Source organism: Sturnus vulgaris, chromosome 18 (genome assembly GCF_052056855.1).
Source record: "Sturnus vulgaris isolate bStuVul1 chromosome 18, bStuVul1.hap1, whole genome shotgun sequence".
In the NCBI taxonomy this organism is placed as follows: domain Eukaryota; kingdom Metazoa; phylum Chordata; class Aves; order Passeriformes; family Sturnidae; genus Sturnus; species Sturnus vulgaris.
In genome coordinates this window covers 295,156-318,097 of record NC_142260.1, presented here as the reverse complement: position 1 = coordinate 318,097, position 22,942 = coordinate 295,156, and the positions used below count along the sequence as shown (strand labels likewise).

Sequence of the window (22,942 nt, the reverse complement as noted above, 5' to 3'; positions counted from 1 at the left end):
CACACACGTTTTTTAAAACCCATCCCAATTATCACGAGCTGTTGAAGGAAAATTTGCCTTAACACCATACTCAGCCTCTCAGAGACAATCACCATCACCAGTGCCTGGAGTGAGTCTCAGCTGTACATTCTGCACCGTGAGTTTCCACGACAGCCACCAGGAGCTGAGCAGTCAGAGCTGTACAGGTGCCAGGGCAGGGCAGAGCTCCCCTGATTTGGGTGCCCCTCTCTGTCCCACACTGGCCTTGGCCCTGCAGCACCTGGGCTGTCCTGCCCACAGCACCCATGGGCTCTGTGAGGACACTGCCTGGGACCAACTCCCTGCACTGCCTGCTGCCTTCCCCGTCCATCACAAACCCCAGGCCTCTAATCAACCCTGAGGGTTTTACCCCTCTGCCTCTTGCAGCTGCTTTCCTAAGACAAGCTCTGAACTGCACTGCTGTTCTGAGCCAGCTCACCTGCACAGATTGTTTGAGAGCCCAGCCCACTGGGACATGACTCACAGCAGGAGACAGGTACACAATGCTCTGTGATTTTAGCATGGCAATGAGACAAGAGCAGCAGTACAAACAGTACTTTGAACCCTCTGGATGGGAGATGCACTTGGGATTACACACTCTCAGCTGACAAAATAATTGTGTAGTCATGTAAATCCACTGGTGCATTCCACCTGCTCCCTCAGCATCAGAAGTTGGCCTTGTTATGCCTGGCACTGTGCTTGTCTTCGAGTCTTCACACATCTCCATCCAGTAATGGCAGCTTTGAAGAGTCTTACAAAGACAGAAAGACAGCAGAGAAACATTTGGGCTTTTTCTACAGGCAGCAGTGCTTATGCTTTGAGAAAGAGGTGGAGAATGTAACTGTTGACCACCAAGTCTTATTAATTTCATCAACTCTGGTAGCAGAACCTGCCAGGGGATGATGAAGGAAATGTGCTGCTGGATAGCCAGAGCACAAAAAAGACTGCCTAAGGATCAGGCAGGTCAGCTCTAAAACTCACCTGAAAAGGTTGACACTGATCCAGGGGAAATAAAAGTACTACCACATCTCACCTCGAGGTACTGCCCTTGGCTGAAAAAAAGGATGAGTAGGAAGCCAAACCGACAGGTTTCTATAGTACAGAAGTGTGTCCTTCCCAAAAGCAGGAGAATGTAGCATACAGTGTCCCCGAGACAGGACTGGCAGGCCTGAATGCCATCCCCCTGCAGGTCCAAACTCACTGCACACCTTGAAGAGCCACACAAACTGTGGAGAAAGCCTTTCCTCTAAGAAATAATGCACTGAAGCATCCAAAAGTTCATGGCCAAGCAGACATTTTCAAAAGAGGCAGCAAAGCTGTGTGTGCACCCCAGCCCTCCAGTGGCTCCAGCACCATGACAAGTGTGAGGTGTGACAGCTTGGCCAGGTGTCACAGCAGGGACAGCAGATGGCTCCCAGGGGTCTGCACAACACAAACAACTCCCTTGGGCAAGACAGCAAGGGGAAAGAAACAGGGGAAAAAGCACAGCAGCAAAAACACCTCACGAGGAAGCTGCAGGCAGGGCCTGAGCAATGATCATGGTCCTGCATGAGAGATCTTTGTCAAACAAATTCCCAGTGAAAGCAAATTACCTGACGTGTTGGGAGCTGCAGCTTGGACAAATGTAAAAACCACAGCTTTTCTAATACCAGCTCTCCAAAATGGAAGTAATCATCTTCAATTATATCTAGTGTATGTAAATTACATGTAACAGCACAAACACTTCTTACATCTGTCTTACCATGAATTCAATTAAAAATTACTGAGTGAATGGCACTAAAATGGCCTCATTGAGGAACTAAGCTAGAATCCAGAAATTCACTTTTGCTAGCTCAAACATAAAACTAGTTTAGCATCACCATTCCAAGGGTTTTAATGGTTTTGACTCCTCTTCCCATTATCAGGCAACACAGAGAACTGAATAAGAGTTAGATGGAATCCAAATATGAGTATTACTTTTATATTACAGATTTCTCTTAATAAATGCATAAGCATGCAATCCAAATGCATCACAGTCATACTTATCTAACATTAATAAAGGTTTTTTTGGACTTTGCTCCTGATTCCTCAAACTATCAAAATAGAGTGCTTAGCTCCATAATTACCAAAGAAGAGAATGTTTCTCTTGCAAACACAGGACTCAAAAGAGAAAGCACATGCTCACTGAATGGAAGATATGTTTTTGAAGCTGTTACCTGTTGCCAGAAAGACAATAAATAGGAGTATAATTTGAAGCCCCTGTAAGAGCACAGGTTATCTAACAAAAGTTATCAGTGAGTAAAACAAAAGAGGGAAAGTAGAGGCAGAAAAAGGGTTGAAAGAGCAAACTGGAATTTATATTTAATTTCAGCAGAGGTACATCAGTAGTCCCTCACATACTTAGCATTACTAAATTTGAAGTCCTCTGATAAAACGAGTTTATTAGAATTCTCTGTGGCATGGCATGCTGAGCATGAATGCAACATAAGTGAATAAAGAGTCCTTTCTCACTGGCTTTCTGCCAATCTGACTGCAAACCAGAGGCCTCACACACAAGAGCAGCCATCCCTGAAGAGCCTGAACACCAGCAGAGCACTCCTGACTCACCTGGCCACAGGACACTGCAGGTGTCTGCAGGTACCCTGCAGAAAAGCAACACAGCACTCTGTCATTTATTCAAGAGATGGGGATGGGGCACATCCTCTGTCCATCATGAAAGACATTAACACCCTATCAACTCCTATTTCACACTTCTGAACAGCTGTCAGCTACGTTAAAACATCTGTACCTGAAGATTATTAAACACCATCACATAATTCCCAAATATATCTTAATCTCTCTAAGGAAAAAGACACAAGCATTTTGCTTTTCCTGCTCCTCCAAGCAGTCTGCATTTCAGACTTGCTGTGGCAAGGAAAACCAGAGACAGCAAATGAATCCTGTAAGACTTCATGCAAACAGATGAAACAAGAGAAAGCCTTCTATTACTCTGTTCCAAGTACTTTCTCATTTTCACAAGTTGCAAATGTCAACATTATGTTTTGTTTAGGAGATTTATGTCTAACATGTAAACCGAACAAAAAAATTCCTGCCCAAGTTCTACAAATGGCCATGTAAACGGATTTCTAAAAGTCTGCATTTTTCTTAGCCTCAATTCTCTGTGACAGAGGTCCCATATAAAAATATTGAGTAGTATCAGCAGTATGAAAGAGGAAGAAGTCATAGGAATATGCAGCAAAACTTTAAAAGTGACTGTCATCACAGATTTCCATTATCTCATTTGTTTACTTGGTAGAGTAACCATGAAATAATATTTTGTATTCTTTTAAAACAGAATTAAGAATCAAAGCACAACAGGTGCCATAAAACAGCAAAAAGAAGATTGTGAATTTTTTGTTTCTGAAGACTGACAACATCCCCTCCCACCACAGCCTGTGACTTGCATTCCCAGTGAAAACATTCGATTCCCTGTGAAGTGAAAAAATCAATCTGTGTGTTCTAAAGAACCCGGCATGCACTTTCAAATAATCCTGTCAGACATGGAAAATTCAAGTTTTCAAAAGACACCTACTAGCTCAAGATAAGATCACTGCTAATAGAACTTAGGCTCTCAAATACCTTTATTTCCAGCACCGATGAGAATTGTTTTAATAATGTTCTCCTTGCCCAACCATCCACGTAAGGAGACGAAACAAAGGGCAGGATCAGACGGGGGTTTCAGACCTGAGTCAGCTGTGCCGACAGGTGCTCGGGGCAGGAAAGGGGAGAGACGCCCTTTGCTGCCCGGAATGGAAGGTGTGCAGACAGACTCGTGTCACACATCACACAGGGACACCTGTCCCCGAGCTGAGCACGGGACACGGGACACACACAGGACACGGGGACACACACGGGGACACGGGGACACACACGGGGACACACACAGGGACACCTGTCCCCGAGCTGAGCAAGGGACACGGGACACGGGACACACACGGGGACACGGGAACACACACGGGGACACGGGAACACACACGGGGACACGGGGACACACACGGGGACAGAGGGACACAGGGACACACACGGGGACACACACGGGGACACGGGACACACACGGGGACACGGGAACACACACGGGGACAGAGGGACACAGGGACACACACGGGGACACACACGGGGACACGGGACACACACGGGGACACGGGGACACACACGGGGACACCTGTCCCCGAGCTGAGCAAGGGACACGGGGACACACACGGGGACACGGGGACAGAGGGACACAGGGACACAGGACACACACAGGGACACCTGTCCCCGAGCTGAGCAAGGGACACGGGACACACACGGGGACACACACGGGGACACGGGGACACACACGGGGACACGGGGACACGAGGACAGAGGGACACGGGGACACACACAGGGACACCTGTCCCCGAGCTGAGCAAGGGACACGGGACACACACGGGGACACGGGGACACACACGGGGACACCTGTCCCCGAGCTGAGCAAGGGACACGGGGACACACACAGGACACGGGGACAGAGGACACGGGGACAGCTGTGAATGGAGGCACCCCCTCTGCTCTCCAGCAAACACGTTTCCATTTCACCTGTGGCTCCCCCCGCAGGTGCTCCCCGTGCTCTGAGAGCGGCTCTGGGGCATTGCTGAGGCGCTGAGCCCACACCAGCCCAGGCCAGCACATCCCAAGCCCCAGGAGAAGAACCAAGGCAGGATCTGCAGTGTCACAAACACTGCCGGGGATCCTCTGCCTGCCCCAGGGATCGTCCCGGAGCACAGCCACACGGCAAAGGCTTCGGGGACACACCGGACGAGCCCTCTCCCCGGATGGCTTTCACAGCAACGAAGAAAAACATTTAAACCAAGAATCTGAAATACCCACAATAATGAAAAACCTTGTAATGCTTTCTGTCTCACTTCCCGTCCTTATTTTCTGGCAAAAGTTTGAAAAATAATCTTGTAACTGTGCTCCCAAAAGTCACAAAGTTGGATTTTTTTTAAATAATCATAAACCAATTATTATCTAAATGTTATAGATACAGAGCTGTTTACCCTACAGGTGGGTATTCCTTTTTCATTTCAACTTCATTACTACAGTAAGTAATACATCTTTTAAAAAATCAAGATGCCTTTATCTTTAGTTTTAGTGGTTAAATCCTAAAAAAAGGAGCAGATCAAGAGGAAAAAAAAAAACACAAACCCCAATTCACTGTTTTCTATTTCTGGAATTTACTTTTGTGTGTTTAAGTCATAAACCCTTCCCCAAAAGTACCAAAGAAAAACGATTTTCCTTCATCTATACATTAAAAAGAGAAAAACAACACCACAAAACCATGAGAAATCAAAACCGAGGGACAAACAGAGGAGATATAAGCAAGGAATAAGATCCAAGAAGCAAAAATCATATCCTATGCTTGCATCAGAACACAAAACAACACAAAGTACAACATCTTGGCAAATAGAGAAGCAAAAAAAGGAATTACATAGTTATGCACACCAGCAATGTATCTTGCCATAATCAAATGTCAGACACTGCAATGTCACTGTCCCATCTGTCAGACATTGTTAAATGGCTTTCATCCCTTCCCCTCAGTATTCTCTTGTGAGGTCCAGCCTAGCTTTTTATTATTTAATTTCTTTTTCTTTCTGTGGAAATGAACCATGGTCTGAGATTTCCAAGGCTTTAAATGGGTTCACTCTTGTGAAATCAACTAAGAGTGGAGGCTGCAGGAAAACCCTGACAACTCCAAAAACATAAAAAAAGGCTGGACAAAAGGTATTTCCACCAGCAAGAAATCTGGCTCTTTAATACTTGTTAATTTAACACTTAAGAGAACAACATTATGCCAAACAATGTTCTGGAAAAAACAAACATCCTAAAAACTGCTCAGTGCATCCTGATGCACTTGTCACCAAGGAAGGGATTGTTTACATTGTTTTACACATGGCAGGGGAAGGAGGAATTGTAAAAATAGGGGCTAAAGTGGCAAACTGTAGAAGGAGGTATTTTCAAAATAATACTTCTAAAGTAAGAACTATCAATTTTTTTTCTCTCTGAGAATGAATTTTAGTTCTTTTTAAAGGTTTTTATTTACTTTTGCTATGACAAAAAACAACTGCAAGACACAGGGTTTTTTTCACTCCTTGCTGGCATCTGATTACATGCAAAATCCACTGAATTTATGGAGACCTCAGCAATCAACTGCCAGGAGACCAAGAAAAAACCCTTAGGCAGGTTTTAAAACAGGAGATGGTTTAGCATTTTTGTCCTCACAGGACTAGATGAATCATGTTCACTTTTTCTTCCCCCTCCTGCTTCCACAAAAAAAGTTCTGTTGGTTGAACGCTGGGGCAAAGGTACAGACTGTATTAGACCAGCTGAAAAACAGAGTCCAGAAGCAGCTTCTGCCTTTGACAGCTTCAGCTGGAATCAGAGAAAGGCAGCCCAGAGGCAGGGGAATGAGGCACCAAGGCAGGACAAACAGGTCCTGCCACTGAGCAGCTTTGTGTGCCCGAGCATCACAGCAGGCACCAACGGCAGCAACAAAACACAAATCTCTCTGTGCTGAATCTTTCATTGAACAGCAGCTCAGAACCTAAGCACAAAGCCCAGAAGGACTGGCAGGACCCCGAGTGTGAGTGACTCGTTGCTAAGTGAAAACTGAAAACATCAGACAAATACAAAAGCATAAGCACACCTGACCTCCAAACCAAATAAATCCCAAAGCCGAAAGGCCCAGCAGGGAGGAGCAGTGTGTGCTGGCACTGCCCGGGGGGCTCCTGGCCCCACGGTGCCAATGAAAGCAGCAGTGCTGTGCCACAATGAACAGCTAGAGCTGGCACCACTGAGCCCCCTCCCACCTCATCCACCTGCAGGAACCCAGCCAGTAATGCACGATATTCTCCACCAACAGAATGCATATTACATATTCAAGAGGAACTTTTCAGCAGTAACGTTCTTCTTAGGGAGACAGAAAAACAATGAGCAACTAACGAACTTCCACTAATACAAAAGAGCAAACCGTTAAAAAAGACTGTTCTATCAAATTCCTGGGAGTGTAACTTCTATTGTGTATTTCTCCTTGACTATTTTTCCATAAGATTCCAGTCTTACAGAACCTGCCAATAAAATTCATCAACACAAATGAAATAGGAAAGATAAGCAGCATTTGCAACAGAAGTTTCTTGACCTAAAGTTCTGGGGTCAGCCAGGTAAAAAACAATTACTCTAACTTCAAATCATCATCATTTTGGCATTATTTTCCCATCCATAAAAGGAGGCATGGAAGATTTCATTGCAGAGAACGCTGCAAATTGATAGCTTTGTTCCAGTTCACTACAGTTTCTTATTGATTTTCTCTCGTTTTAGCCTGCATTGATTTGTTAATCCCTTCTCTGTAACAGTCCTAATGACAAATTGAGAATGAAAAACTGCATGCTTTAGGGCCTTTTCCACCAGCCTCTAGCTTCAAACCATATTTTCAATTGCACTTGGAGCATGTCCATGTACTTACCCTAGGTTAGATCTGATTCACCTTAAACTAGGCTGGGTGCATTTTACACTGAAACCTTTCTGTTCAGGCCTCTCATGGATGAACAAGGCAACCAAAATCACATCACTGAGGCAGAACTGCAGTTCTGTCACTTCCAAGGTTGCTGGTCTCAGAGACCGTCTTAAAACCAAGTACATTTTTAAATAATTTTACAGCATGGCCCACGGTTGATTAGCAAGCATTAATTGCATCTTGCATCTGAAGGGCATTACTGAGCATTGATGGCATTGGTTGGTGCACAGAAATCCTTCCAGGGAGCAGGATCACAAATTGTCTCTGAGCTCAGAGCTGCAGTCCTGGTGCATTGTTACTGCAACAATCCATGCAGAACGAGGGGACCCAGCCAGTATTTTTAATTTAAGGAATACAGTATGAGCATAAGGAGATCAGAGAGTTACAAGGCAACTTAGATTAGTAATTCTGCTACTAATAAGCTCATTAAATAGAGCTGCCAATTTGGTGCCATTGCTGGGGCCTCACTACCAAGAGCTGATGCCTGTCTGCACAAGCCATGGCTACTTCTGCAAGCAGTTTCAGTCTCTTTTCATTCCTCATACTTCCAGAGATCTCCAACTGAGGTACTCATTTGGAATTCTAACTGCAACACACCACCAAACTGGAAACGAATTTATGACTTCTGAAGATTCAGGCTTTCCCAGAGTCACATTTGTACCACCTCAGTCATCACATGCTGGGTGGGTCTCCACCTCCTGACTTGATCCCATGGCAGCTCTCCTACACCACCCCATCTGTCAGGAAATTCTCCTTTCCTGGTCTCCCAAACAGATTGCAGAGCAGCCTGGCCCTGGCTGCCACCTCACTGCTGCAGTACAACCCCAATTTTGGTCATTTTGAACCAACCATATCTGCAGCAGTGACACTTGCTCAGCCTCAGGTTTGCACCCACGCAGCATGTGAGAGGGAGTTCTCCTCTGCCTTTCCCTTGGTGTGACTTTGGTTTCCCATCTCCCTCTGTCAAATGCCAGCTGCAGGGAAATTGCTAGGGCTGGCAGGAAGGACAGTGCTGGGAACCAGTGTCACCTCCTCTTTGCTTTCCAAAAATTGCAGACCCAGAGCTGGTGAGCTAGGCTCTGCTGTAACACACTGCTATTCTTAACTTGCAGAAATGACTTTGCTAGGAATGTTAAATGTCTCTCTACCCAGGCCACAAGATACTCTGTGCAAACCACGCTCGTGCCTTAATGGGACAAGAAAAGCACAGAAAAAGGGGGAAGGCAAGGAGTGGCACTGGGGCTGCAGCAGTTTGGTACTGCTCTCAATCTCCTGCTTAGGAGAATGGCAGAGAGAACCAAACTAACCTAAGAAATAAATCAATCCTGTTTCCTCTTTGCCTGTGACATGACTGTAAACTCTCAGTGTTCTTGCAGTGCTGCCAAGATTGGTGTTACTCTCCTACACAGGGCATGCAGAGCACACAAACACACCCCATCAAACACAGACTGGCTGCATTTTGTATGCAGACTGTAGGTTCAATCTTCTGTTACATTCTGTTTGGGTTTTTCCCCCCAATAATAATTTCAACAATTTGATCTCTTATTTTCATCCTTAACTGCAATTTGTCATTTGCACAGTGAGCTGTACTCAGAACCCCCTTCTCCATGGCCTTTATTTTCCTTTATTGTCACTTAAAATTAATTGATAAGCCAAGAACTCGATGCAAGAATATTAAAGGGACCATCTCTATATTAAAATTTTCATCATTGCATCTCTGAAACAGCATAACAAAATCAATCAAGGAAAATTCAACAATGCCATTTCTCAAAAGACACGGATCCAGACCAATTCACAAATGACACCAGTTCATAACAGGAAAAAAACACCAAACCAAAAAACTCACAACACACACCAAAGTATTACTTGCTTAGCAAGTGAGAAACTACACATCACTTCAACTTTTTTTTTGCATTTACCTCCTTCCCTAACACCCAAATTGGGTTTTTTAAGCAGCTTATTGGATCAGTTACTCCACACATATTCTCAAACTTTGAGCAGTAAAATCTGGTTTAGGAAAGTTCAACTTGTTTCTCTCCCACAAAAATAGAAACCTCTCATTCTGAACATTCAAAATAAAACCACTTACAGTAGTCAGTCAAACAAATAAGGAGCCACACACAGAGCATACAGATGGTATATAAAAGTAAGTTATTTCTTTTGATACCCCTTAAAGCCTCAACTATAGATTTACTTACAAAGAGGCCTCTAACAAATTTCCCTGATAAGTCAAAAACAATTGTCATATTTCTTAAAACCAAAAGGTTCCAGTTTCAATATTACTATGACTATGTGTTAAGGCAATAATGTGTATACATTAATCTATCAGTTGTATAAGCAATTAATTGAATCATACAGGGATTTTAGATTTGTCTTGTGGGCAGCTGCTTAATAATTTGGGGAAAAGCAAGAAAAATAAGAATATGCTAAAACCAAATCTACCTTTCAGACACTTAAACAAAAACGACATCTAACTGCAACTGCAGTGAAAAGAACAGCAATAAACTTTGATTGCAAAGCACCATGAGAACGTGGGTATTTATCATGTATTTATCATGTATTTATCATGTCATTCCCTAAAAGAAAGGAACCATACAGAGGATCCAAAGCAATCTGTATTGCACAGGATGAACATGCACATTGGAACCAGGGACCACAGCAGGAGCAGGATAAACAACACAGCAGGCACATGTGCTCCCAAATCTATCAGTTATTTTCATTCCCTGACACAACTGATCCCTGCATCCATCATCAAGATTCAAAGTGGAGTGATGGTTATTTTTTAATTTCCTAACTGAAATTTCAGAGATCCCTCCTCAGAAAACTGTGATCTAGCACAAAGGACATGATGAAAACATGGCTCCACGTGAAGCCATGCATTTCCAAAATAACAGCAGCCCTTCCTTCCAACCAGCTCAGCCAGAAACATTCAGCACTGCTCACACACTTCTCACTTGTTTATTGCTGCAGCAAATGTTTGCTGCAATGGGAATGACATGCTGAACATACCACAAACAGCAGAATGATAGCTATTAAAGCCAAAAATATCAAACAGACTGGAAAAGCATTTTGACAAGGAGGAAATACTAAACCAGATCTTTGTAACATTTGCTAAATACAGAGACTCATCATATTTCGGGCCATTTGTATTTAATTGTCCTTTCATCTGAAGAGCAGGGCATGAATGTGATCAGATGAGTCAGATGCTCTGGAGAGGTCCCATCAAGGACACCCCACAACACAAGAGCAAAATTCCTCACAACAACTTCTCAGTGCCTTGGCCTATTCCATGGTGCTCAGGCACTGAAGCACAGAGCAGAAAACAGCAAACAGACCTGCAGTGGCAAAATGCAACAACTTTAAACACATTCAGCACCTCCACAGGAAGACACACTCAGGTTAGTGGCTAATTATCTAAAACTCAGGCTTTTGTTCCTCCTTTGCTTCAGTTTAAAGGAAAAAAAGTGCTCCTATTTCTCAAGGTCAATGTTTTCAGTTGAAGTCAAACTCACAATGGAATAGGTCACTCACAACACTTCAAAAATCAGGTTTTGAAGTGGCAGACACAGACATTATAACAGTGTCAGTCCAAAGAAAGGAGAATCCCTGGTCTTTGGTGGAGGAAAGAGGCAAGCCATGGGCAGGAGGTTAAATCTGCTCTGCTGTCCTTGAGCTAAACTCACGTGTCTTTTACACTGTCCTCTAATCCTTAGATTAGTTTCTCCACTTTGGCTTTAACAATATTAACTGAAGTGCAGAGGCAATCAGCAGACCACAGCTTTGCCAAAAATTCAGTTGAATCATTAAAAGTGATTTATAAAAATAGACCATGAATAAAAATCATCAGTCGCAATCCTCAACTGTTAAATTGTCTCTCTGCATTAAACACAAAAATTGGAATTGTTAATTCAAGGTAAACATGGAAAAGAATTCATCTTCTCTATATTCCTTTCAATTCAGCTCTCAAATCAAATCCTGTCTCCATATGACAACAAATGGAAAAGGGGGCAGCTCGTGTGTTCACAAAGAGCAGCTCACTCCACATAGCCTACATAATGCAATTTAATGCATTTTCAAGTAGAAATTCTAGCTTTGGCATTATTTTGTAATCTTGAAGTGAAACAATTTAGGTCCTTATTATCTGTTTTTCCTTTTTTCATCAACACAGCTCCTCCTAGGATGCAGATGATGCTCTTAAGTCATCTTTGTGCTGTTATCTCTGCAGAGAATGATGTCTGCTCCAGAACGCTGCCATTGCTAATCACTCAAATCAGGACTCACAGGTCTGCAAGGAGGAACAGCACTGAGGGCAGCAGAATGAAGATGATTGTTGTTTCTCTTTCTTGTCAGGGAATCTGAATACATCCCTTCACTTACTAATTTACTACTCTTACTAATTTCTGAGCTTACAGGAAGGGCAAGCAAGGGCTTGTGCTGCAGCATTTGGAAGGGTTCTGTCAGGAAACTGATTATTTTAATGCACCAACAAGGAAAATACAAAGGGAGGGTGTGGAAACAGTAAATTTTTTCTTTACCTGAGATGCTCCATTTAGGCAAGGAACCGAAGCAGGGGTGTTGCAGCAGAGCCCCAAGGCCTGGGCAGACTCTGGGCTCTGGTGCCCAGCGCGCCGTCCCAGCTGCCCCAAATCCTCTCTGCCCCAGGTGAGCACCGTGCCAGCCTCTGAACACAAACACACCACAGTTACTGACCCACCAAGCTCCTGAAACACGGGCACAAAAAACACAGCTTTTAATGCACCTCATCCACGGCTTCAAATGCCTGGTGAAAACTTATTTCTAGGAGCAGAAAACAACATGAGAAACGAGCTCAAGTTATCATGAGATACTTCTGTGCAGCTGCTCATCCTTCATGGACTTGTTTTCTAGCACAGTAACATCTGGTGGCCTGGGCTGTAAATAAAACCACGTCAGTAAAGCTGCATAACCTGGATATTCTGCATACAATAAATACACTATACAAACACAAAGGACACATTTTAGGTTAATGGAAGCACAAACGAAACAGCTTATTCTGACACATAAAAAATTATATAGAAAAGAGAATTATTTTCTATTCCTGTTCTTTGCCAAAGACAATTCATTGCATGATCTGCATTTAATAGAGTTTAATGTTTTCCTGTTAGAAGTTACATTCCATCAGCACTGTTAGCAGAGCTATAGTCCTCAGGAGACAGCTGTTAGTCAGGAACACCAGCACAACTGCTGCATTGGAAATGGCTTGGTTTGTTTTCAGAGAAATCACATGTTGGCCAAGGAAAGGTAACTTTAAATGAAATCAGCACTATATGGCTCACCCATCTCTCCAAAGGTTATTATTCTGTGTGCACTGCTGCAGGACTGACACACAAAACACCAGTCCATAAACATCCTTCTTACCTCTGCTTTCCTTGATTTTAAAAAAAAAAAAAAACATCCTACAAAGTGAAAGCTTTATTTTCTTAAGGAAGTTACTAGGTCCCTGCAGATAATCCATGACAAGCTGTCCCTTCTGGGCTTCCAATTTAAAAAGTTATATACACACAGCATAAGGTAAAGTCCTCAACTTGGTTTTAACTGGAAGCATCAACCCACACTCGAGCCCAGAAAGAAACCTGCAGTGACCCTGAGTTAGGTACACACTAAGGTGAGGCCAAGCCTCAACCTGCTGTCTACAGCTGAACTCAAATAATCACATTTCTAGGCCAAAGATGAGGATGTGGGGAAAACAGCACCCAGTGCACACACCCCCATCCCTGTCAGTGCAGGAACACCCCACACTGAACTGCCTGCAGGAGAATGGGACAACTGAGAGGCTCCTGAACAAACCCCTGGAGACCTGAACTCCCCCTTTTCCTCGGGGTGCTGTTCAACTGTCTGGAAAGGGACACAGGTGGACCCTGCTGGTTTGTGGAGTTTAAGGTGAGGATGCATTTTGTAACTGAACTGGAGAGCTCAGTTCACACACAGCACAAGCACAGGTATTTCCCTTGGAAATCTGCTGGCAGTGGTATCTCTCACTCCAATCTCTCAGTTCACTGATAATGCTTCCCCTAAAATAATTACGGGATAAAATTAGTTGTCCTTCTCTCTCAAGGGCACAAAGCTTTTTTCCTTTGCAGCTTCCTTTCAGTTTAGGGAAAAGCTGAAAACAGTCACATACTAGATTCAACACAAGTGAGGTCTTTTAACACACATTTTGTTAGGTTAAAGGTTAAAAATAAATTTCATTAAGAGAACTACTAGTGTATCTCAGATTAAGAAGACAGTTTGAGGTTTAAAAAACATGCTTGTTCTGAAGTTAGTGCATTTACTTTTCAATTTGCATAGATCTCTGCTAAAAATATCTGCATCTGCAAAAACTTACATAGCAAACTTAAATACAGACAAAGCTTCAGGATTTACATCAGACCAGGTTACTGCACTTCTACAGAACCTTTTTAGTGGACTGGGAACAGATAGGCAGGCTGCTGTATTTATATTAACTACAGGAACTGAAACTGAGTTTTGTGAAATGTAAAGCCAGAAAGAATTTTTGTAACATCTAGTTACATCATTAATGTACCACAGGCTCTCAGGCCCTACCCAGGCATTGCTGGATTGATCCCAAGGACTGTAGCTGAATTAAAGCATTTCAGCTCTCAGAAGGCAAAAGTATCAAGTGCCACAGGCAAAAACATCAGCAAGCCTCTGAAAAGGCAAGGTGAGAATGGATAAACCAGAGCCAGATCCTCACTCAGTCTACAGCTCCATCCCCACCCACAGGCAACAAAGCTTTCTCTCCACTCAGCCTTTTGGGGGAAAAAACTCCTTTCTCGAAGGAGTCTGGTGCTCTGTCTGGACCCAGACATGAACAAGAAACACCAGCCACTCACATAATAAAAATGAACTTTTGCACCATCCCACCAGGGTACTGCTCCAGGGGAACTGAAGCCTGCAAGCACAGATGAAGGATTAAAACAGCAACAATGCTTAGCTACAACAAAATACCTGCCATCCACAGATTCTATTTTCTTTCAGTGGACAAGCCAGCAAAGAATCACTCTGCAAAACCAAACAGAACCCTCAGCAGAATGTAAACTATGTCCATAAAACATGAATGTAAAATGTTTCTGGTTACCAACACAGACCACTGCAATCAACTTTTGCTTTTTTACCACAATAAGGGAAAGGAGTTTCAGGTGGTTATTAGTACTCAAGCATGGAGAACATTCATTAAGAAAAGATTAAAGCCAGATAAATTAATTTTTGCTTTTAGGAAGAATTTCTTGAATGCCCAAAGATGAGTTAAGCAACCAGTTCATTCTCACTGCTCCTCAGTGCAGTTCTCAGCTCTTATTGAGACACATTCCTTCCACAGACTTGTTCCTTTTTGCTGAGCATTCCCCTGCCCATGCTCAGACTCCTGCTAATAGTCAATCATTTCTATTTTTCACCAGAAATCAACTGCCTAGGGATCCTTTAAAAAAAACCTCAAAATACATAAATCTGTCTTTTCTGTGAGAGAAACCAACAGAAGCTGATTTAGATGTGCCTTTTCTGTGAAATACTGATTATACTTTCAGCAAACAAATAAAAAAACCCCAGTCTCAAGTGGAAATTTCAGGCTGAGGCAAACACCAGTGCATGGAAAATTCCGCCAAAGGTTAAAGTCTTGTCAAAATCCTAAGGAAAAGAAAGCACTGAGCTATGACAGAAAGCATTGAGCAATTGTAATGGGAGGTATTGCTACTGTGCTGCTTATAAAATAGATGGTATTTTAAAATGTTCTAAGAATATTTGAGAAAAAGACATTAGTCATACAGAGTAAGGAGGCTGCAGGATGAATTACTTAAGAATGAAGGGTGATATAACAAGGAGTATTGGTCTAATATTAGACTAGGACAGATTTTAATTAGAAGTCAAGAAAACATACACAGTGATGAGTCAACTGGACAGAGTACATCAGCCATGGAAGTGGCTGAGACATCAGAAAATGTGATATTTCATACCAGACTGTGCAGGAAGAGGGCACACAGAAGGCAGGAGTGATTTCTACAACTTGTGTAGAAAAGCATACAATATTGAAGAGTTTCTCCAGTTCTTCTAAGACACCAGCAATGCTCCCTAGGAGCTGCATCGAGCCATGCTCTGAGCATGGAGGCTCCAATTCCTAAAGGCACTTCAACCCCTCTGCTCTCAACATCCACATTGTCCCACATGACTTTAACAAACTGCTCACTTTTTCACCAGGCAAATGCTACATCAAATCAAGTCCAGAGGGTTCAATAGCATTTAGAATTAGGGAGTAAGAGATATAAATTCATGCATCCTGTGTTATTCCAGTTTACAACCTGAATGAACCACACAGTACATGAGTTCAGAATACTGAAAAAAAAAAAGACAAAGGAGAGAAGATTTTTAATGAAAACTTTCTGACAGCTCCTTAAGTAAACAGCACAAACAGCAGAATGCTATATTGTTTGAATTTCTACACGATCATGCAGATCTGGTTTGCTGTGCTCTTTGAACTGTAGACACAGCAGCAAATCACCACAACAACACATGCTAAGGTCCCTCACAGAATACAGATGAGGGCACTTACATATTCAAGGGCTTGCATACAAACCACTCTCTGAAAGGTCTCTCTGCATTTTCCTCACATCATCCTTCTGTCCTCATGTAGAACAAAGCACAGACAGTCGAGAATGTCCTCAAAATTACAAGTTCATGGCCTTCAGAGTACTGCAAATCTGGCAACATTGCATTAAGCACTTCTAGCTGCTTCCTGCCTGCCAGTGTAGCCTTTCCTGTGCTGTTTTACACAGCTACTGAGGCTGTAGAGCATTTCATTCTTCCCTTTTAGCATTTTTTAATCAATCTGCTCAGCCACATAAGAGGAAAGAATTAGCAATAAAAAGTATAAGTACATTAGTTTTAAAAACAGGTTGGTTGTTTCTCAGTAAAACACAACAGACAAACAGGCACATTAAAAGATACTCATTTCTCTAGACTCGGATTTCTCTTTATATCAATTTTCCTGTTTTAAGATAATGTCATGCACTAGTGTTACCTCCTTGAAGTCTCTATTTGGTACCCAGGCAAGCTTTGAACTATCCTTCATACATACTAGATGAAAGAGTTCATCTAGGCTATCTCAGTTCATGGCTGCATTAATGATTACTTTTCAAATGAACTCTGGATATTCACACTGAATGCTTAATCTCAGGCTTGAAATATTAAGTTCTATATAAAAAATTCCTAATGCCTCCTTTCACATGAAAATTCACAGAGGCAGGCATTAAAAATTGACATTCAGAGGCTGCCTCTTGCCTCCTCCCTGGCCCTATGCAGAATAGCACTTCTCATCTACAGACCTCTGCTGTCCCAGAAAATCACTGATGTCCTTGACCCATTCTGAGACACTTCCTCATCTACCTATAGACAGCCCTTGTGCAGGGCAACCTGACAGAAAAACATTCATCCCTACATCCTTAATTCCTTCCTGGCTGAAGACAGCTTTAAATCAGCAGCTGGAATCCAGGCATCACCACATCTGCAGCCTCACATCTGTACCTGTGCACGGTCTCAGTGCAAAGCAGAATTATGTGTCCTGAAAAAGGTTTATGATCCTTTTAACACAGGAGTTGAGCATACCAGAGCTGTCTTTTCACACATCTTCTTTCCATGACCTCCTTACAAACTGCTGCAACTTCATGTAATAGGGCACTCCTGAAATTTCTTCCATAATCATTCCTAGCAGCTATTAAGAATCTATCACTAAAACACAAATCTTTGCACAGCATTGAGGTCATGCCTCATCAGGGAAGTTCAAACAAAGCAGCAAAAGCATTTCAGGCACAACAGCAAGAGGAAACTAAAGCTATTTCCATTGCTCCTTTCAGACTGGCACAGCCCCAGGCTGCAACACAACACAGAGAGGCTCCAGAGCAGCCCAGAGATGCACACAGCAGGCTGCAGCTCACCAGGGCTCCCAAGCACTCTGGGAAGAGATTTAAGCCTGCAGCAAAAGGCCACAAGTGGCACACGAGGAGAGCCACAAGGGCACCCCCAGTCCTCCTGTAACAGCCATGGACTTGGCACAGAAACTGAGTTAGAACTCAGATATTCAGTAAGTGGGCCAAAGATTCCTGCCATCCTGAGCTACATCAGATGTCCCCAAACCTGATCAAGTTTAACCACAGTCATGTGGGCAAGACAAACTGACAAGATTTCACAGCACTGCAATCAGAGGCTCATCTGTGATCCAGCAAACAACTGGTTCCTCATTGTGACCCATTCCTACTGCTGTGGAGAAAAAAAAAATTAAAAAAAGAGAGAAAATCATCCTGTCTCCTTTCAGAGCCTCCTGGTGATATCCAAATACTGAACACCCAAGGACTTGCACGGGATATAATGGAAAATACTCAGCTAAGCAGGTGAAGCTTTGAGGATGTGTGAGACTCACCAAGAGAGGACACCAGCACTGTGACAGTCTTTAACACAGACTAAAATGCTCAAAGTGCACAATGAGAGCTCCTTCAGTTTACACCAAGAAACTCTGGACCCAAACAGTTTTCTCCCCACGAGGCCACCTGCATTCACTGTGTTTGAACTAATTGTGAAACAGAAGGTAAACCAAGCCAAGGAATTGATCTGGCTGAAAAACAACCTTGGGAAATGGGAGCTTGGCTACAGCAAATACTGCCAAAGGCAGTGCTGTATGAAGTCAATTTAATATTCCATAGGATAGGCTAGACATAACTTGCCATTTCCATGACATGCTAAATTTGTCATGCACTTGACCAACAGATCCATATTTACCAGCACTTTGGACATCTTTAAACATCTAAACAGCTTTGACTTCCAGTCACTAAAAAACAGGCAAACTCCTCCTGCTTTGCTTCCACAGTTACAGCAAGCTATGTGTCAAGATGGGCAATGCTGTGTTAATGGGACTATTCACATACCTAACAGCATGCTTCACTGCTTTGAAAGACTGAGAAATAATTCTGAATTATTCTGAATGGGGCAAACTCCAGGACCTTCCAGATGCCTTGGAAGTCTTGTTTCTGGTTCAGGATTTAGACTGGGATACTGGCCATTTTCATTTTAAAGGAGAGACTGTAGAAACATGAAGTACCATACAAAGCTCTGAATAAACCAGAGGAAAAACTAGTGTAACAATTTAAATGCACGGGAAGTTTTGTTAATACTGCTGGTATCAAACAGATCTATCATCTTGGCTGAAGAAAGGAAATGGGGAGACAGCATGAAATCCATACAATCATGAAACAAAGCTGGGGAAGGGGGCTGGGGGCAAGGGTGGGATATTAAAGCACCTATCAGACTTTGCATTCATCCTGCAAGGTGAGAAAATTCCCTCTTTATTTCCCTCCACTCATGATTAGAGAGTCATGACTGCCTCACCAGCTGTGCCTCTGGCTTATTTTAAATTCAAACTATGATACATATCTCACTTTTAGACTTTTAATAGCAATGCCTTAAAATGCAGATTGCTGGCTAAATTTAGTTACATGATTAAAAACAAATCTAACTCATCTCTACCCAGCAAACAGAACTGCTGCATTCAAGGTTCAATAGAGGACTTAACTCTCCAGCTAAAAACAAAGTCCTAACAAAAAGCAGGAAAAAAAGAAAATTAAAGCACAATTTGGTGATGTCTCCAAAAAAGCAAGATGCATAAAACATTAACCAGCTATGGAAAACTATCTACAAATGCATCATAGTATACCACGGGGTTTTTGTTCAGTGCTTCTGCAAATAAATTCTGCACTATGTTACTACAGCAGTATGAGTCATAGACTGTTACTGACATTCTGTATTTATATCTCCATGCCCTTCTGCACTGGTACATGCTTCCTTCCATACAGGCCTCTCCAACCTGGAATTTCCTTCCTTCTGCAGCTGAGCATCTCTTCCTCCAACATTCCCCAGAAAACTGAAAAGACATGCAGGTCTTTCTGGACATCATTTGGGAAAAACAACACCCTTGAACTATCATAAAATGCTGCATGTGCATTTATTTGTTTCCAATCACTGTCTTGTGTCTGATTTCCTAATCTTCTGTCTGTAAAAGGACTGCTTCAATGTTTATCCCCTTTGAGGCAAGGTCCAGGTCCTGTTTCATTAGACTTAACACAGTACAGTGCTACAGAAAATCTTATTCAGAGATTACAAACTACAAAATAGGCATGTTTTCTAGATCATTTTATGAAAAGCATTCCCTCCAGCTGCAATGTTGCAAACATTTGTGAATCTGCCTAATTTGGAAGGCGAGATCCTGCTACTCTCAATATCCCATTGCCATCTGAGCCCCAGAAGGAACAGGCATGTGTCTACAAGAGATAAACAAAGGGAAGGTAATTAAGTTCCCAGTGCTAATATTTACCTTGTCAAAGGACTCAAGGGCGTGCTGTGGAAAGGCAGACAGAAAAAGCAAAAGAAATGCTCTGGAATGGCAGCCTGAAGGAGAACTGGGCTTTTTCACTGCTGCCCACAAGATGCATTCCCAATAATCAGAGACCATTTTCACAAGAGATTTCACTACTAGGTAACAAGCCTCAGACATGCATGGTTCTGGAGTCACAATGTCTACAAAGAAACAGAAAGCATTACAGATATAAAGTGTTTTTAGAGCAGTCCTTGGATTTGCTACGTGGCTTGAACTTCCTCAGTCACTCCAGGAGCAGCCGAATTTTACATCCAATGGAGTTCAAGCCTAACTGTGTGCTGTTCTTAAGAAATAAAGTACAAAGAAGAGAACAGTCCCACAAACCCAACAATGGCACCTCCAGAGCCTCCCAGGAGATCACCCTCCTTGCTCAGAGTCACAATCATTATAAGAGCAACTACAATTGACTAAGACAGAGTGGGCTGTGCACCTCAAATAATGAGCAGCGCTCCCGCTGACAGGAGGAACAAAACAGTCTAAAAGAGGATGGGAAGGAAAATTTATTCCCTTTGAAGTCAAGAGATGAATAATGAGCAATAAGGTGATGTATTCTCTCTGGAATATCATCCCAATTTCTCCCTCCACCCACAAGAAAGTTTAAGAGTTGGGCAAGAGGGTGGAGGAAGAAATAAAAGCACAGCACAAGATTCCACCTGGATATGGCAAGATGCTTAACACCAAGGAGGCTGCAGGGAGAGAGTGGACAAAGATGTAAATGTGGTGTAAATAATGGTGAAAGCATCCAAATGCCACTTATGGCCTGAAAAAAACCCAAACCTCTTTTACAAGGGAACACTATCCAGCTAGCAGAGTTCGCTTTGACTCCTGAATTCTTGTGTCTGTTTCTTCACATTGGGAGGTGTTTTCAGCATTTCAGAGCTACAGGCACAGAGCATGGGGCAAGGATAAAAATTTAGAAAGATTTTAGAAATGTTACCAATGAATCCAATGTAAGTCCATCCTGTAAAGGCATCTGGAATTCCCAGCCAAGAGGGAATGATGCCAGTGAGATTCACTTCTGATGCTTGCCCAGGGAAGCAACAGCTGACCACAACCACCTCATACAACACCTGTCCCTGCTGGCAGTGCCAGCAAATCTGTGTTTGAGGTTTCCCTAAGTGTGTACATAACAGGGCTGTAAGCACTGGTGTGCTATGCAGCTTGTTACTAAGAGGGGCTTAGGTTTTGAAGTGAGAGAGGGGAGAAACAAGAGAACTTTTCTCGTTAGGAGTAAAGAGGGGACAGCAATGAAGAAAATGAAAAGCTGCTGTTTTTTCAATACCTTCTTTTCTCTGCTGTTACAAGGGATATTGATCAAAAGAAGCAGCACCCTCCTATTCGTGCCTCACACAATACAGTGACATAGGGCAGCTTCTAAGGAAAACATGAGTTTTCTCCTGTGCTAAAACAGGTTTTCATGAACTTTGAGCACTGCTCTGGTGAACTAGAGGAATTTTAAATAACTGCCCAGATTTTTAAATCACACACAGCAGAAGTTTGTGCTATTTCAACTATCAGCTTCTACCTGTGTGCATGGCCACAGTGTTTTGGGGCCTTTTTGGTATTGTGTGTTCTGTTTACAAACAAAACTGGCAAAGTGAACGAGCAAGAAGAGACAAACAAAACAGGATTTAACACCCTCCTTTGTACTGTGTGACTTGTCAGGATGATCCTTCATCCCACATGAGCATCTAGTAATGCACACTGCCACCCTTTCACTGTGCCCACAGCCTGACCTTCACTTCTGGATTTTTTAGTGTCTATTTTCTTCTCAATGAGCAGCTCAGGCTCCAGGCAGTTGTGTCATTAGCAGGCAAAGGCCTGAAATGTGTGTACAGGAAAATTCCTACAAAATATCCATCAGCTACAAGATCCAAAAAAAGACAAGAAATATCAAACTGATTTTCAGTTTGCTTTCTATTTTGGGGTGGAAAGGACAAGCAGGAAAACATACTCCTAAAGGAGTTTCTGTATGTATGTTTTGGGCAGCTTTCTAAAGGTAAATTTTTGAAAATTCTAGAAAAGATTTCCTATATTTACAATAACAAGATCTTAGCAAAACTGATATGAAGCACTGTCCCTGAATAGATCTTTGACTACACAGCGTTTTTTGGAATTTTTTTCTTTTAGTTAGATAGGGAGTAAAACAGAGAATGAGTCACCCGAGGAAATCCCACCCCTCCTAGGGCTTCTCTCCTGCATGAATCAGATGCTAATAGCTCCTATTCTTCCAGGTCTTTGTCCCCCAAAAATAAACCATTGTGATTGTTTTATTATTACATCCTGTGGGCCCATAATACTGGATAGAGAAGAAAGCAGATATGAACCACACAGGTTCTTAAATCCAGCAGAACATCCCAAAAACCTAAAGTGGATCCTGAGCAACACAGAAAATGAGAAAACTCCCCTTCACCTGCAGAGCTCAGTCTCAGTGTTTGGGATCCATACAGAATACATGCAGCTACACTGAGACACAGGGAAGTCCAAATTAGAACTACAAAAAAAAGGGAGCTCACCCTCAGTTTCAACTACCACACCACAAACTGTGGTTCCTCACAACTGGAATACTTTAAAGCCACACAAAAATAAAATAAAGCCACACACTCTTGGCAGATCTCATCACACTACCCAAGTATCAGAGCATTCTACAAGACTACAGACTTGCTACTGAAAATTTACAGCTGTTGATATATCTCATGTATCCTACAGTATCTTACATCAAATTATTTATTTCAAGATTACTTCAAGGTAATCCTGAAAGGATTAATCTAGGTAGGCTTTATGGATATTTTTCCTGTTTGTGTCTAGGTCTTTAAGAAGAAAAAAGTTCCTGAAAATACAGTTTTTCAAAAGTACTCAACTGCCACTAAGCTCTTAAAAAGCCCACTACCTATGTTTGAATAGTAAGGCTCATTAGTGGGCAG

At 42.6% G+C, this 22,942-nt stretch overlaps 1 protein-coding gene across 7 annotated transcripts in view; it reads right to left on the bottom strand.

Annotated features, from left to right (window-relative positions):
• Window positions 1-22,942, bottom strand: part of SERGEF (secretion regulating guanine nucleotide exchange factor) — a 128,647-nt gene that overhangs the window by 88,620 nt on the left and 17,085 nt on the right. For 3 of the 7 annotated variants that reach the window (XM_088175496.1, XM_088175491.1, XM_088175493.1), the window contains exon 9: window positions 12,103-12,248. The exons of the other annotated variants lie outside the window; for them this stretch is intronic. In XM_088175496.1, the coding sequence (XP_088031622.1) occupies window positions 12,103-12,248 (146 nt within the window). The remainder of the gene's footprint in view (window positions 1-12,102; window positions 12,249-22,942) is intronic. 7 annotated transcript variants of the gene reach the window in all.